The sequence below is a fragment of the Gavialis gangeticus genome, unplaced genomic scaffold (assembly GCF_001723915.1).
Source record: "Gavialis gangeticus isolate Ggan-Ray unplaced genomic scaffold, GavGan_comp1, whole genome shotgun sequence".
In the NCBI taxonomy this organism is placed as follows: domain Eukaryota; kingdom Metazoa; phylum Chordata; order Crocodylia; family Gavialidae; genus Gavialis; species Gavialis gangeticus.
The window spans coordinates 782,326-799,482 of record NW_017728973.1 but is presented as its reverse complement, the minus strand read 5'-3'; the positions used below and the strand labels follow the sequence as shown (position 1 = coordinate 799,482).

At 49.4% G+C, this 17,157-nt stretch overlaps 2 protein-coding genes across 2 annotated transcripts in view; both read left to right on the top strand.

Moving 5' to 3' along the window:
• Window positions 1-469: 469 nt before the first annotated feature.
• On the top strand, window positions 470-5,914 carry VPS25 (vacuolar protein sorting 25 homolog). The gene is made up of 6 exons (XM_019505692.1): window positions 470-556; window positions 684-829; window positions 2,509-2,562; window positions 3,816-3,904; window positions 4,558-4,633; window positions 5,211-5,914. Exons 1-6 carry the CDS (start codon window positions 510-512, stop codon window positions 5,321-5,323), a joined length of 525 nt encoding a protein of 174 aa, XP_019361237.1. The 5' UTR covers window positions 470-509; the 3' UTR covers window positions 5,324-5,914.
• A 9,279-nt stretch (window positions 5,915-15,193) lies between these two features.
• WNK4 (WNK lysine deficient protein kinase 4) overlaps window positions 15,194-17,157 on the top strand; it is a 39,447-nt gene continuing 37,483 nt past the window's right edge. The window contains exon 1 of the mRNA XM_019505005.1: window positions 15,194-15,226. Coding sequence (XP_019360550.1) covers window positions 15,194-15,226 — 33 coding nt within the window. The remainder of the gene's footprint in view (window positions 15,227-17,157) is intronic.

The window sequence follows — 17,157 nt, the reverse complement described above, 5'->3', positions numbered from 1 at the left end:
GCAAGTAGGATGCCTGCCAAAAGTTTTGAAAACATTTGAAGCCCCAGATGGGGGTGGAGGATGTTTGCCGGTAGTAGGGCCACTTACAGCTCTGGACTAACTCTCAGATTCAGAATTTGTTTCGGTTAACTTGGCTTGGAATAGAGAAAATGTATTGGAAAAAAAATCAGCTGAGACTCCCGGAGAGTGACTTGGGTTTTCCACATGCTGCATCAATTAAGTACCTCAAACACCGTGGTCCATTTTGAACACTTCTGCTACTCTTGATCGTACAAGGGTTGAACATATTGTACAAATAGGATAATTATCATACAGTCGGCAACACTACCAAGCAGCCCGCCCACGGTCTCGGGCCGCGGAGATCGAGTGTCCGAGCGCGGGACACTGCCCGGCCTAGGGCGAGCGGGCGTGAGGCGGAACGGGCGTTGCCCGGAACCTTGGCTCGCGGGGCGGACCGGAAGTGCGGGAACCGGAAGTGCGGCGCGGCGGTTCCGTTGGCGGCGGCGGTGATGAGCGCAGAGTGGCCGTGGCAATACAGCTTCCCCCCGTTCTTCACGTGAGTGCGCGCGTCCCGCGGGACTGGCCCCCCGGGGGTGGGGGGCCAGGCCCTGCGGGCCCCCTCCCCCCCTCCCCGCGGGGCCGGCCCCGGTGCTGACTGGGGCGCCCGGCGCGTCCTCTCCCAGGTTGCAGCCCAATGTGGATACGCGGCAGAAGCAGCTGGCGGCCTGGTGCTCCCTGGTGCTGTCCTACTGCCGCCTCAGCAAGCAGTGCAGCATGACGGTCATGGAGGCGCAGGACAGCCCACTCTTCCACAACAGGAAGCTGCAGCGTATCCTTGTCTCGTGTCCCCGCCCCAGGAGCGCTGCGAGCCGGCTGGGACTGTCCTGGAGCTGGGGGCCCTGAGGGGGGCCCTGGAGAAGGGGTTGGGGTCGGGGTAGGAGCAGGGTGTTGCGCCTAGGCCTGCGGCACTTGCAAGGGCACTCTGTCGCCTCTGATCGTGAGGGCAGGCTTGTCTGGGAGACGCCCAGCAGCAGGGCAGTGAGCTCCTTGTGTGGTGCTCCATAGTGAAGAAGGTTGCATCAGTAGAGGTTCCCTATTCACTAGTGTAATCTCCTTTTGAAGTCATTGCAGCTCCTCTTGTGGGCTCAGATCATCGTAGTCCTGTGCTTGCCTGGCAAGGGAAATGCCATGACCACTGAGGTGGTCTTCCTAGTCGCACCCCAGGAAGACTGCTCTCCTGGCATGGGGATAGTACCTGCCAAGGTAATGTCAAGTAAACCTCCCGCTTAGCTGCTGGAGTGAGAAGGTCTTGGCTTTATGCCCATGTTATGGAAAGGGGAGACTCCTTCCTAGCTTGCTCCTGCGGCCATATGGCTGAGGGTAAACAAAACTGAGGGGCCTCCAAACCCCAAGCCTCCGGGCTTGGGCCTGCAAGTAGGATGTTTGCCAAAGGTTTTGGAAACATCTGAAGCCCCAGATGGGGGGTGGAAGATTTTTGCCAGTAGTAGGGACACTTATGGTTCTGGACTGAGTTACAGATTTGGAATTTGTTTTGGCTAATTTGGCTTGGAATAAGGAAAATTGAAATTAAAAAAAAAAAAAAAAAAGTTGTAGCTCTTTACTGCTTCCTGTACCTTGTGGAATCCCAGCCCCGTTTTCCTTTACTTGTTTCCCCGAATTGATTGTGATGCCTCTACTGGCTGCTCTGATTAAGGGAGGCTTATAGTTCCCTTAGTGGTCCTAGGTCAGTGGTCTCCAACCTTTTTAAGTAGGAGATCACTGTTGGCACTTAAAAACAATCCAAGATCTATCTGCTGCTGCCACCCCTCCCCCTCCTTGCAGGTAAGTCTGTAGGGAGGGAAGCTTGGGGGGCAGATCGCAGCAGAGGGAGAAAAAAATATTTGGGGATGCACCTCCCCAACAGGTATGTCCCACCCAGCCAGGGCTCCACTCGACTTACCTCTGCTCCTGCCTCTGCGGCACTGTCCCTCACCACAGGGGCCTCGATCTAGGCCTTGCCCGTTCCCTCTGCCACAGACTGACCTGCTGGGCTGGGGTGTGCACATGCATGCACATGGGCACTCAGCCTCCGACCCTAGCCTTGGATCGAATCCAAAAGGCTCCAGTATTGCAAAAGACTCTGAGATCTACCAGTCGATAGAGATCCATTGGTTGGTGACCACTGTCCTAGGCCAACATTTATAATGGGTATGCCTGTCCCAGATAGACATTAAGGATCTTAAGGATTTTATGTGTATAAAAGAGTTCCTAATGCATTAGGCACATACATATGTGTTTTGTGAGCCCTATCTGTGATGAAAGGGGTTGAAGAGGCATTAGAAGATGGCATTAGAAGTGCAGTTTAGGTTGCTTCAGATATGTCTGATTGCTTCCCTCATCCCATTCCTGCCCTGAACAGCTTTAGAAATAGTTGTGCGTCTGACATCATTCTCTGCACTTTATCTGTGGCACTAAATTATGGTGAGTGGTTCCTCAATGCAGAAACAGGGAAACTCCCCATGGAATCTATACAGGTCGTGCTAGAAGAGCTGAGAAAAAAGGGTGAGTGAAAAATCTCTGCTGACTTGTTAGCTATATCACCAGGCTCTGTCCTAGTGCCATGTGCCTGGATGTGCAGCTGTCTCAAAAGGCTGGGCTGTTTTACCACTGCTATTGGAACATTCCTTTATTCCCTTGTTATCAGTGGAGTCTTTATTTTTGGAACTACTTTCTTTCCTTTTATAGGATCCCAAATTGCTGTTTTGGGAGTGGGAGAGTTAAACCCAAAAGAATTGGGGGGATTTCTTGGGCTTTTGACGCATAATTTTTGTAGCACTACAGAAAATAGATCACTGTGAGGCATACTTGTGAACACAGCCTCCTGGTTGGAGCACAGCAAAGCTGCCAACAGGGCACAATCTCCAGCCAGGGGGTGATAGAGGGCTACTTCTTAGCTCCCCCAGGAGAGAGTCTCAATAATCAGAACAGGCTCACTCACTGACTGACTCGCCCCATCAGCTGTTTGCTGCTGCCTGACCAGTTCTTGCCATTCCTAAAGTCCCGTTAGTTGGAGCTGCCTGCCACTGTGGCAAGGGTTTTTTGGTCAGTCTCTGCTTCCTGATCAGTCCTTGTCATCCAGCAGCAACAGCTGATGAAACTTGTTTGCAATCTGCCTGTGCAGTAAAGGCTGATTGGGTGGCGGGGACTCCTGCTTTGTCATAACCACAACCATCACCAGTTCTGGCAATTCCCATGGTGCGAGCACTGTTGTCAGAGTATTGGGAAGACTGTACCCTGGAAGTCACGACAGAGGTGGTAGGGGTCCTGCAGTGCTCCCTGGTAGCTTGCTGGTTGGGCAGACTATCAAGGAGACAGCAGCTGTCCTTCCTTCCTCCTACCTTGCAGGGTGGAGGGAGGGTGGGCGAGTGGACCACTGTGGGATACTGGTAGTGGGAGAGACCTGCACACGTGTTAGATTTGTTGCAGAAAAGTTTAACATGACAAAGGAGTTGCTGTTGGAAACCGCAGTGTTTTTTGTGGCAGACTTACCTTTTTTTAGTACAGCAGACTAATGTGTGAACTCTAACTTTCTGTTGTGATAAAACATGAATAGCATGACAAATGTAACGAGTCAGAGGCCTTCGTTGAAGTAAGAGATGTGTAGAGATCCAACTGGGGTGAGAGAATATGATAGAAATATAGGCACTTGACTGCATGCATACATGATATTTAAGGTGTACTATAAAACCTGTAGTGAGGAGACATCCTAGGCCCAGTACACTGTGATTAATACATTTTTTTCCATTGTGTCCTAGGAAACCTAGAATGGTTAGACAAGAACAAATCCAGTTTCTTGGTCATGTGGCGGAGACCGGAAGAATGGGGGAAGCTCATTTATCAGTGGGTAAGAGACTGTATTTGCTCCACAGAGCAGACTTTCTTTCTGTGTATGGAAAGGCAGCTTTTGTTTCCAACTTGCTATAAAAAGCACCAAGTTGAACTGTTGATTTGTCATCTTGCCTGAAAACTGTCCATGTCTTCCAGGACAGCAACGTTAATTATGGGTTGTGGAGACTGCTACCGTCAAACTTTGGGGTCTTGATTTCTCCTGTCTTTTGCCTTTGCCTGTCCCAGTTCCTTCTGCCAGAGTATACGGGCTCTCGCAGTTGTACAGAACTTACTTTGTATAAAATGCTGCTGTTAAACACTTACACTTCTGTCTGAGTGAGGATAGTTGAGTGTTCTGTAGTAAGGATAATGCTGCTGTTGCTTTGCCCTTCCAGACCTGAATTCTTTTCATAAAACTTGTTAATTTTGGAGCGGAATAAGAATGATGGATCAGAGAAGGAAGCTATTCCTTTTGCACCAGAGCCAAATCTTGCTTCTGAAAAGTTGTTAAGCACTCTTGGTGTTTGTTTACCTAACACATACTGTCTGGATTCTACTTAATTTTAATGAAGATCTAGTGAAGAGCTGTCTTGGGAGTGTCCATATTTATTTATTTATTTATTTATTTTTACTAAAGTGAAGTTCTCTAAATTTCTTCTATTTTTCCAGGTGGTGAAGAATGGCCTGACCAACTCTGTATTCACACTATATGAGCTGGTCAATGGAGATGACACAGAGAATGAAGGTAATGTTGTCTGTGTGGTGTAGAAATGATAACATTCCTGATAGATTACAGTTTTTAGTGGTGTTAGTGGTGGAAGAATTCCAGATTGGTTGTGGTCTATATATTTTGCTGCTTTAATGAACTCTCATCCTGAGAGCTGCAGTCTATAAGTCTTGTCACAAGTCAATCCCAGTATCTGTCTAACCATGGTGTGTTGGCTTTGCCAGGGTTTGCTATTTCCTTTCCTCCAACCAAAGCTTAGTACCCTTGTTCAGCTGCTTTCATCTGGATAAGATTTTCTTTCTCATAAAATGTGCCTGGCTCCCTTTCTGATTTCAAGTCTGTGCTGGAAATGGTGTAATTTTTTCTTTTGCTGTTCAGCAGAACCCACATCCTCCATTTTTTTTATGCCATGATAATAGTGGTAATAGTTTGCATTAACTGCACTGTTCGTTGTGCTCCTGGTACTTCAGAAACACTCCATAAAGCCCCCCTGGAGCTCGCTATTATTAGGCTGGGATTGCTGTGAGTCATGCTGCTTTATTAAGTGTGATTCTTTTTGCACATATTGACTGGGGGTATGTTTGTCCTTCCCTAGAGTTCCATGGCTTGGATGAGTCCATACTACTTCGTGCCCTGCAAGCCTTACAGCAAGAGCACAAAACTGAAATTATCACATTGGATGATGGCCGAGGCGTCAAGTTCTTTTAAACCCCTCCCTTCCCATCTCTTCTGACTGCTAAAGCATTTCTAGCTTTGAAGGTTCAATCTCCAGCTATGGCATTGAGTCGTGACTGGAAGCAGCTGCATATTCTGGATTTCTTGGGGTGAAGAGAAGCTGTAAAGTCTTTCAAAGACATGACATTTTAGAAGTCTTCAGAGATCCTGCCTTTTTCTTCTCCCTGTTGATTTTGTTTATGAGAGGGATTAAAGCTGCTCTAGGAAGATTCTAAGGGGACCACTCTAGGAGTGAAGTGGAACCACTTTGCCTCTTGATTCCTGTTCCCAAGAAAGCAGCCGAGGAGCAGGCCTTGGCAAGCCAATTGGTTGGTGGCTGGTTAGCCAGGTTTGGCTTTCAAGGGGCAGCTCTCTCTGCCTTCTTGGTCACAGCTGGGCTCTGCAGCCATCTTCTGCATTGCAGTGTGTGGTGAGAGTGAGCACAAAACCATTTCCAACTTCTGAGTTCTAAACAGTCTATGGAATAATGTGATGCTTGCTGTGAAACAGACTCTGCAGGTATGTTGGGGGCAGGTGCTGGGGGAATTAATTTGAATAATTAAAATGAGATCTGTTTATAGACCAGCACTGGATGTTTTCTTTCAAGTTCTCAGGTATGAGAATAGGCGTTGCTTTTATGTTGAATCACTGGCCTTCCCCTGAGATTTGTCAGTAAAAACTGTAAAAAATGGACTTGTGCGGGGTCCAGAGTGCCACCTTGCTGAAGGGTTGCCTACCTTTTAACAATGGCTGGCAATTTTTCCTCCTGCCCCAGCACACTGCCAGCAGAGGTGTAGCCCCAGTTCCTTTGCCCCCTCCCCCACAACCCCAAGAGATGCGATTGCTGTTGAGGTGTCAACTCAAAGGGTAATGCAGCAGCCATCAACTCTAAGGGCCCTCTTGTATCCCCTACTCCAACTGTTGTCACTCACACCCGTTGCCAAGTTCTGCCATTTCCCATCATCAATAGTAATCTGTAGCATTAAATTTGGTGGCAAAAAAAGGCAGCAGCTGCAGTATGGGACCTTTGTTAACCCCCTGATTGCTGGCCTCATTAACATGTACCCCTGCAGCAGCAGTTTTTTCCATGGGGGAGGTGTGAGACTGACAAAGGGACCTGGAATATTAGGACAACCCCTGCAAGCCCTCTGCTGCCCTACCAGCTGTGGGGAACTCTGCTGTGTACCAGGTCAGATATTCATGGGCTAGATCCAGCCCTCAGGCTGTAGGCTGCCAATCCCTGGTCTTGTTGATTCCAAAACAAATAGGTTGACTTTGCAAGGAAAAATGTTTTGTCTGTGTGTCCATGTCCCACCAACTGCAAGATTGTCTAGATTCTTCCCAGCTTGTGTAGTAGTGTTTCCAGGATAAATGTACTTTCATCTCCTCCTACACCATGCAGCATGCTTAAAGCTAGTGGAACTGTGCAGGTGTGATGGGGAGGCATGCTTTGTAGAAATGAGAAGTACCTAAGGGTAGTGTTGGAGTGATGTTGTAGCTGTGGTACTTGAGGAAAAATGCAAGAGGCAAGGATTTTTGGTGGGCAGTGTCTTTTATTGAACCAACTTTATAGTTGGTAGGAGCATAAATGAGGTTTCAGGTATCACTGTAAGGGTGTAATTTAGTTGTTGCAGCCACTACCCTGATGACAGTGTACAAAATGTAAAGAGCCCAGATGAACGAACTGCTTGGCCAGTCTTAGCCATGATTTCTGAAACAGCCTTGAACAGTTTGTCCTGCCCTTGTGCTGAAGCAACCTTCAGCACTAGTTCAGTTGCAGCTGCTGCTGACACCTGTTGTCAGCAGTTTGTAATTTCAGTGTAGACAAGGTACCAGAGTCTGGGCTGCCTGTTAAGAAAACCTCCCCCTGACTTGCAGGGGAAGCCCATCTGGCTTGGGAGCAGTGGGATCTGCTCCCTCTGGCCCCCTACAGTTATGCTTGCAAGACATGTCTCTGTCATAAAAGCACTTGGAGGCTGTGATGGAAAGTCTCAGCTCTTTGCTACAGCTACTGGGATACTATGCTTTATGCTGCCATAGGGAGTCTCACTTGCTTCTGCTTTTCTGGTAGGAGAAGGCTTTGTACAGGTGGAAGTGCTGGGCATGGGGCTAACACAGTCTTGTGTCCTTTCTGGAATCTGTTGCATCTCTTCAAAAACTCTGTTGGTGGGGGAGTAAACAGAGCAGGATGGTGGAGCACACCACAAATGTTCCAGCCTCCCCTTGGGGCCAGAACAGCTTGTTACTTTTACAATTGAAGCCTTAAACAATGGGGTTGTTTTGTTTTGTTTTGTTTTGTAAGCCATAACTGTACCCGCTCTGCTGCTGGCATTACCTGATTTTTCCTTCTAATGTGCGGGAGGAGGGAGCTAGGAAGAATTGCTCCCTCCTCAGTCTAGTGGCTGTTTGACCATCTGATTGTTGCTGGGTTAATGGATACTAAGAGTAACGTGCTGCCTGCCTAAACCCTCTACTCTAAACTGGAAAGTGGTACCATTAAGACTACAAAGTAGTACCACTAAAACTACAAAAATTTTTGGTCCGTTTCCCAAAGTGCCTCAGGTTCCTGGTTGCAAGCAAGTGATAAAACAAGTTCTGAGCAGGTAAAGGGAATCTGGCAGCAAGTGTGTAAGGGACAGAACAGATACAAACCCATCCAAAGCATAGAGGCAAACAAGCAGCAAGCAGGAGAGTTGCTGTGCCAGGGAAATGGTAGCCGCAGTCTTCTGTTGGGGTCTGTGGCTTCTCCTGTGAGGACTCCCCAGAAATGTCTGGCTGCTTGGGTCCTGTACCAGATCATCTGTCCCATCCTATCTGTTGTATTTAGCCCAGCAGAGGGAGCCAGAATATTCCTTACAGAATGGCATCCCTCAGCTGGTCTTTTTGGCAGTGCCCTAAATCACTATCCTAAAAACAGGTTTGTGTGAGTTTGTAACCCAGACTGGTACGAGTGGAAATCTCTGGAGTTCTTTGATTCCTCCCTGTTCTTTCTTTTTGGCTTAATTCTTGCCTGGCCCTCCTGTTTGCCACATCTGATAGCTAACATTTGTCCCATGCTGTCTGACACCAGGTTTCATACTGTGACTCTTGCCTCCGTTCATCTTTCCCACTCCAGACTCTGTGCCCCTCCATTCATAGCAGTGAAGGTTATTTTTCTTGCTGGCTGCTCTGTCCACACAAAGGACAAGGCTTCCTTTCCCTCACCCAGCCATGTCTGAAGGACAGTACCTGCTGAATTATAATCTATGACCATGAGCAGTGAATAGTTGACAGACAGGCCCAAGTTGTTTGCATCTTTCCCCTTCATGTGGACCAGACTTGCCTCTGAACGTTGCATTCCTTTTGGAGTTGCCTACCCTTGCTCTCCTTGGCTGAGTCAGTGTTCTTAATTAAACATTCTGTCTGCACTGGAAACAGCTGATGTGGTCTTTGATAAACCTATTACTAGCACGCAGTGCCCTCAGAACTCACCTTTTTCCATAGTGATTCTGACAATCATTCACTACCCTGTTCTCATTTCCCAGCTTTGTATTTGGTGAGGAGAAAGGGAGTCTTTCTTGCTCCTACAAATTAAGGCATCACCCAGCCTCACCTTGGGGGCCCAGGAAGTTGGGGTGCGCATATGTTTGTCCTCCATCCCATTGGGTCATACCTCACCTTAATTGTGAGAACTGTTAACATTCCCTGTGCCTGCTTGCTCTTTCAAAGTTTTTGTTTTGGTTGGAACTTTTAAGTTTTTGTTACTTCAATTAAAAAAAAAAGCCTGCTTGCTCTTACAGCACATATGTTCAGCAGAGCAGAGGTGTCTAGGCAAATGCTCTTCTTGTGTGAAAAGGATGGTCAAAGTGGCCCAAGTAAATAGGAAAGACCTTGTGACTAAAATAGCAGCCACCTGCTGACAACACCGTGTCCTTAGAGTCCAGACAATATTGCTAGCTACTACCTGTCTTCATAGGATGACAACAGTAATAATTTGTAGCCCACAGCAATGCAAACAAAGCTGCCAGCAGGATAAAAATAAGGCTTTTTATTGTCATGTGACACTGATTGTTTGGCATCTTTATACAGTGTGTGGCCTGGCAAGATAATTGCATGATTGGGATATCAGCACCAACCTGGCTGACGTGGGCTGGTGTTGCTTACGCTTGAGCTGTTCTGGTTTGAGAGCTCTCAAGTGCTGGGTGGAGCTGGAGGAGGCGGTATTAAAGTGGTAAGAGGAAAACTGCCATGATTGCCTCAAACCACATTTCCCCCTTTGGCTTTTGGATAATTGCGTCTCATCAGTGCACTTCACGGAGAGCAGAAGAGTTGTGCATGCTCCATGGGGAAGGAAGCATGGAGCCGGCTGTGGCACTTTTATTGCTGCAGACATCTCTCCGTGGCTGCTTCATTTGCCCATCTTGCACGCCTGCCTTCTCCACATCTGACCCCTTTGGCAGCAGGCTGACCCTCTCCCAGTGCTGACTAATCACAAGACCTCACTCTCTTTCTGTATACTTCTTTTGCAGACCAGAAAGAAATGGAATGATGTTACATAGTTAAAAAAACAACAAGAAAACATTTTTGCTGGAAATTGCACACCTCAGCTCAGAGGGAGGAGGAAAAAGCCAATTACAATCCAGCTCCTTCATATGGGCTCTGGCCCACCGAGCAGTAGGACATCAGCCAAGTGAGATTCTGCTTCCTGGGAGTAGAGGAGAATTGGGAATGGGTAGATAACAGACTTCCAGTTCCCCCAGACCTGCCTATGAAAACTGCAGTCTAACAGTGCAGACAAGACAGCAGTCCATTCTTTGGTGATCAGCTTCTGAAACCCAGGCAGGGGCAGTTCAAAACTTGAGGTGGAAGGGCAGCAGGAGCAGTGTGGGGGCTAGGGCTTGAGAAGAGCACCTGAAGAAGCAGTAGGAGAGTAGATTTCACCAGTTCCTACCGTAATGTGGTTGTCTGACAAGGGTCATTTATGTATCTTTAGTCACAGGTTACATAGAGTTTTCCTTGGGATGGCTTGGATAGGGTTGATCCTACCTCAGGTTGGGAGTCTGTGGGGGGCAGCATGTTTGGACTGGATGACCTCCAGAAGTCCCAGCCCTACTTTTTATGATTCTATAATACAGAAGAGACTGGGTTTGCACAGTGCAGCAGGTATCAGATGGGTGACCTGTGCCAAGATTCGGCAGTTTGGGGACTTCAGGACCAGCCATTGCCTGGAAGTGCAGCATTGGGCAGCACTGTTGAGCAAGAGTGTGCATATCTGCCTTTCAATAGCTGCTTGGCTTTGCTCCTTTCAGGTACAATGTCCAGAAAGTGGCTTCGGTTCCCCAGAGGCACTGGGCAGGGACATGGCTTGTTGTCGCTCCGAGATGCAGCCAGAAAGAGGCACAGGAAACTAGAAAAAGATAGGTGGTAATGAGCTCCATGCCTCTCTCTTCTGGCCAGGGTTGAGCCTGAGTAAGTAGCTTAACCCCTTGTGAGACAGAATGTCCATGGCCCTGGCTGTAGTCATTTTGGTTTGTCACTCTATGCTCTTTGGGGGCTCTCTGAGCGAGGGAAGGAAGTGTTTGTACTTCTCCAAAACCCAGACCAACAGTTGGGATTGGTCTGCCAGATGTAAAAGCACATGCTCTGCCCCTGCACAAGGCTCTTTGGAGACACTAGTTTGGCAGATCTGTCAAAGTTCCACAAGTGAGCTGTTCTGCAGGGTGGGTCACCACCCCTATAGCTGGTCACACTGATTAAAGCTAACTAGCCAGGGCAAGGTGGAGTGTGAGGGGCCCCAGGAATGTGATAAGGTGTTATCAAGCTGCACAGGCCCTGCTTACACCTCCTTAGTAGGAGGAAAGAACCTTGTAGATTTTTGTACATGGTTAAGATCAACTGTAGTTTCAGTTTGATGATAAATTAGGACTATTTGGTCTTCAGGGAGTCCTGAAAATGCACTGAGCCTATAGCTAATTTCAGGGCTAGCCTGATGCTTCCATTTTGGACTGGGGGTTTATGAAGAATTATGCACCTGGAGCTAAAGCTATGGCTGGGGTCTGAGGTGCCTTCCCTCATATATGGGCCAGAGAGCTGCAGTTGTACAGAAGGTCAGGACTAGAACCCTAGCAGGAAGGTTAATGGGGTCACGGTACAAGTCAAGAACAGGATGCTGAAAACTCATCAGCATGCTGGAAGCTAGGGGCTCCTTTAGTCATGTTCCCTCTCATAAGTTCCTGGTTCTCAATTACAGCAGATGACATTGTCTCTTGCCCCCAAAGCAATGCACAGCATGCATGCCTGCCAGGAAGCAGGCTATGTTGCCATGAGAACTCTGCCAAGGTGGTACTGTAAAATTAGCACATCTAATGACATATGGTTTTCCTGGGGCTTGTCATCTTCCTGCCTAGTTCTTTGGCCCTGCTGGTCTGTGAGAGCTGTTTTCAGTTCTGTGTTTAGTTTGGTTTCTAATGGGATCTGTTGAAGATGCAGTAGGACATATGAGAGAACCATTCTCTACATGATAATTTGCCAGGGTGTATAGAGGTTAGGACCAGCCTCAGAGATTGGCCCCCTCCCCATGTCAGAATCGCTGGACAGGCCACAGTTTGTCTCTGATACCCCCCTTTTTGGGGGGGGGGAGGGAAGGTGTAAATAAGTCTGCCACCCTGGTCTCCTTCTTTGGTCCAGCAACTCTGCCAGCTTTTGCCTGGTCCCATGTCCCCCAGTCTCAACATCAAAATTGTTGCATACAAATCTTGCTTGTTGGGGAAAAAGGGTCCTTGGGGCTAGGGGTAACCTCACTGGTAGCTTTGCCTGCCCGGATAGACCAGCCCCTCACGTGGGGCCTCTGCTCTCCCTCAAGTGCTTCTCCTTTAACAGAGTGATTCCCACAGGCTTCCAAGTACCTGTCAAGGTTTCAGCTGTCACAGCCTTGGACCCCTTTTCTTCTGGCCCACACCCTCAGGCTTGGTCCACTGTTTAAGGCCTTAGCTCCTGGGTATCAGCCCTGCCTTGGTGGCAGCCACTTCTGGGGGTCCAGTTTCAGCCCCTCTGGCTGCAGCAGGCTAGTGTTTCTCCCTCCCCTGTAGGCACAACCTAGTCCTCTGGTCTCAAGTTCAAAATTGAACATAGAATACTAAGGTTAGAAGGTACCTCAGGAGGTCATCTAGTCCAGCCTTCTGCTTAAAGCAGGAGCATTCCTAACTAGATCATTTCGGCCAGGGCTTTGTTGAGCCAGGCCTTGAACTCCAAGGATAGAGTTTCTACCACCTCTCTAGGTAACCCATTCCAGTGCTTTACTACCCACCTAATGAGACAGCTTTTTTCCTAACATTCAACCTAAACCTCACTGCAACTTGAGACTATGCTCCTTGTTCTGTCATCTGTCACACTGAGCACACTCTAGCTCCATCTTCTTTGTAACAAACACAAGCCAGCAGCTTCACAAAAAAAAAATAGTCTCCCTTGCTCTGGGTAAACGTTGCCCTTGGGTCTACCAACTTCAAAATGCTCTCAACCCGCCTTAGGTGGGTGAATTAGCTGACCTCTAGCAGTACTTCTTCTTGCCACATGCAGAGGCCCTTTTGCATGGTCAGAGACAGGGCTTATATCCCCAAGCTCAGCTTCCTTCCAGCCATGTGACTGGATAGGCTGCACCCAGGGACCCAGGTGCAGCTAATTGCCTCATTAGCAGCCTGATCTTTTTAGTCCCTTGCTCAATCCACCTCAACTGCTACTCTGTGCTGCCCTTTTTGGCTTTGGGTTTCTTAGCCTTTCAGGGCTTCCTAGCAACAGGAACACAGGTTCCCTGTTACATTCTCTACATGATGCACCATGTAGCAGTTTGCTAACCCAGTCTCTTGTAGAAGGGGCCTGAATCCCTATAACCAAATGGTGAGAGGTACTGAGTTCATTAGATGCTCAGATCTCTCTGTGTTCTGTTCTTGCAGCTTCTTTGCCTTCCTGCTGGGAGCTTAGAAATCAGAGGGAATGGATCCTGGCAGCATTTGCTGGAGCTAGCGAGTGAGACACATGAGTATTTAATGAAGCATAGTGAAGCAGCCGTCCCTTTGATTAGTGATCCAGTCCCTGAGGAGAGTAATTACCTAGCCTCTGTTATTCTCATGGCAGCTGAATGCATGTGAAAAATGGGTTAAACTACCAGTTTAGAACAGGTCTCAATGAGGAGGGTTGGCACCAGCCCCAGGAACCCAAGGGAAATGTCACCCTGATAAGGCACCCAGGTGTTGTGTGTACTTCCTATGCACTGGAACTCAGCTGTTGATCTAGAGTGGAGAATTTCTGTCCTTGTTCCATGTCTGACTCCCACGTGGTGCCTAGGACTAGGTCAAGAAGTGCTAGTTGGAGAGGCGCCCTGTCCCCTTCTTGAACTGCCAACTTCCTGCCAACTTCATGGTGTGGCACAGCATTCACACATCTAGGGGGCTGGAGGAAAGGCCATGGTGGGATAGTGCCAAGTCAAGACCCCTCCCACCATTCGTCTGGCAGCCTGGTTCCCCATGACCTGCAGTGAGCTTTTATGAGCTTGCTCTTTCAGGTCCTTGGCAATCTGCTTTGGCTGCTTGGAGTGACTGTGAAGGCAGTTCTTTATGAGTGGAGCACCTATCTGCTGGAAACTGAACCAAGATCCTTGTCTGATGCCTTGCACCCTGGCCCCAGGTGCTCTGGCAGACAGTGAAGGCTCCCAGCCAGCTCTGCAGGTGGTGCAGTCCAGAGGCAAGAGGCCTGTTGTCCTCTGCACCAGTCTTCCTGTGCAGGACCAACACTGACTTTCCATGAGTGCCCCAGTCATGTAGATGACTCCAATGAGCTCCAGCACCTAGTTGGATTCCTAGTTTTCCACTTGGCCATGAAGCACAGACTCTATGCAGCCTCTTGGATGGGGCCACTATTCTCTATATGGGGACATAGTCGGCTCTAGAATTTAATAAACAGAGATGTGGTACGCTTCTCCTCAGACCATGGGAGGAATGGGGGCGAGGTATGGCTGGAGCCCCACTGCTGGTGTGGAACACTAGGAGGATGGGGAGGGAGCAGGTGCAGGAAGATAGGTAATCCAGGGCCTGCCCACTGCCACCATCTGCTGTCTCTGGTTGGCATGGGCATGGGAAGAGCCCCAGAGTTGCTTCTGCCCCTTCCAGCTGGAGACTGGAGTAGTTCCATGGGTTTCCAGGCCCAGCTGAGAGCAGCAGCAGCAGCATGAGGGTCTCTGTTCCTACACCTATTCTTTGCTTCCCCTTCACCTCCCCCCATTTTCCCCCACCAGCTGGAGGCTTCAGCTGCCAGGATTGTGTGGGGTGCGGGGGACAGTGGTGGCAGGTAGGTCCCCCCTTCCTGTGCAGTGCCTGTCCTTCTGGGTTTAGTCTTCCAGCTGGGGAGCAGGCACTAGAAGGCGTGGTATGCCCACTGCTGCTCCTTGAGGCCTGCAGCCGTTCCCCAGTTGGGCCCCTAGTGTCCATCACCTGCCCAGGGGCTTCAGCTGTCAGGAGAGGCTGCATAGGGTGCTGGGTTCAGCTGGGAAAGCTGAGTGCCCTACACAGCGGAAGGAGGTGTGACCACACCACCCCCACTCCTGGATCCTCTGCTACCCTTGGGCCCTGAGGGCTCTTGTAACACACAGTTCTGTGTTCATTCATGGGTTTAATGCTGAAAAGGGAACAAGGAAAGGAAACTTATTTTTCCTTTGCCTGTGGGTTTCTGATACCTGAACCAGAACCAGTTCCAGGTACAGGGTGAGCAGCACAAATAGGCTTTGATGTGCCTGAACCCTTGGGTAGCAGTGATCAATCCACTGACAGGGCAACAGAATTTGCCCCTCAGAACAGATCCCTTTTCCTGTTTTATTTTGGAGGCAGTCTCTTGGCCATGACTGGGGATGAGATTGGCCAGCATGATCTGGTATCCCTATGAGTGATTCAGCTGTCTGCATTCTGGCAGGAGAGAGAAGCAGCTGGGGAACAAGATCCAGAATCTCCCCCACCCTGCCTATGTGGATCAGGTTGAGGATTTGTCACTAGGAAGAGCTGAAATCCCCAGCTTTGCTGAAAGCTACAGCCAGGGTAGGATAAGAGTGAAAGCAATTACTGTCCTTTTTAAGCAGAAAACTTTATAAGCCTGGCATATGCTGCACGAACAAGAAGGCTGCAACCTCATTTTACATGGCTCTGGGCTCAAGAGGAGAAGGCAAAGACCAGAGCAGGAACGATACCTTCTTGTACTGCTGCTCAGACTGCTGGTTTTGTGCTCATAACTTGACCCTGTGCAGTTCTTAGGGGTGTGCAGGGAGTGAGTTCAATGGTAGGAGACAGATGTGTTTGAAGGGTGTGCTACTGTCTGCTCTTCTGACCATTTTGTGCTGCATGAGTGTCAGGAACAGACTTCCCCTCCTGACCTCAGCTTTCACTGACAGACAGGTCTGCATAAAGCATGCAGCCTCTAAGCAGGGTGGAGTCCAGCTATGCCACCTGTCACAGCAAGGCACCCCTTTTGGGGCTAGAGACAGCACGGTTTCCCATGCTGTGTCAGCTCATCAGGCCCATCTATACCAATGCCTCAGAACTAGGTAAAGTTCCCCTGTCCATGAGGCATCTAGTTGTACATTGCTGAGGGGGGCAGATAGTGCACACATGCATGTTTGTTTAAGGCTTCTGTGACTGTTCACTCAGTACCACGTGCTCTGTACATGTACTGGGGAGCAGGGGTGGGGGTGAGGGTGATTTCTTTTCCCAGCTTGCTTACACACTCTGCAAGTTAGCAGTTTTTGAGCAGTTGGAGAGGGCTGGTCAAGTTATACCCAGTCCATTTGTTCAGTAAGTTGGGAAAGCAGGGGTGATTGGAGCAAGTGAATGTAACAGGTGATGGCCAGTTCAACACTGGACCTATGCAGAACTTCTGCAGGCAGATTTTATTGTACATTTCCCTCCCTCTGCTCCAGACTGAGGGGGTTTGGTGTGCAGTAGCTGTGCTGCAAATCCACCAGGTTGTGAACTTTAACTACAGTGCCAAAGATCTGAGGGGATCATCCTGGACATGTGGGTTTAGTGGCTGAACTCGGCACAGGGGACACTGCTGGGCTGCCATTGCAGCCCTTCCCCTTGGTGCATTTCTTATTGAATTAGAAACAACCTGACCGTAGTGAGCATAAATTAATCCCAGCTACAATTGCTTTGTATTTTGTGTAAACAGTTCCACCAGAAGTTAAACAAACTGAAAGCAACTCCAGGGACAACAGGCTCTTGCCTGAAGGTGATGTGAAGACCGCCTGCCCATCCCTCAGTTCTGAGGTTAATGTCTGTGTTTCTGGCTGTAACCCTGATTTCTGGATTTTACTTGGCAGCTAAGGCAGGGCCAATTCCGTGGCTCGGGGACTTGATGTTTGGAGCAGTGTGTGTGTCTCCTGCAACCTAACCTGGGAGCTGCTCTTTCCAGGGAACAGGATACTGTGGAGTCTCAGGTCAAAAACTGCAGACAACTAATGAAAGACAAGCATGTCACCGCAGTTCAGTGCCCCCAGGCTCGCCCGTCGGGACTAGGAGCCCCACTGATGGAACGGCTTCGAGCCACTGCGGAGCAAGCCTGCGAGAAGTGGGCGGGCCACTGCGACCTGAAAGCTTTTCCCCGGCTCTGAACAGCCTGAAGAGCGTCTGGTTCCAGCCCCTGCCCCGGCTCGTGGGGCTGGGGATCCGCCTAGCCGCTGCTCGCCGCCTGCCCCGAGCGGCCGGGGCGCGGGCAAAGGAGCCTCTGCACGTGGTCGGGGCAGAGCCCCTGGCGCCTCTTCCAGCGTGGGGGCAGAGAGGCCCTGCGGGCAGAGCGGGCCCCGGCCGCCCGCA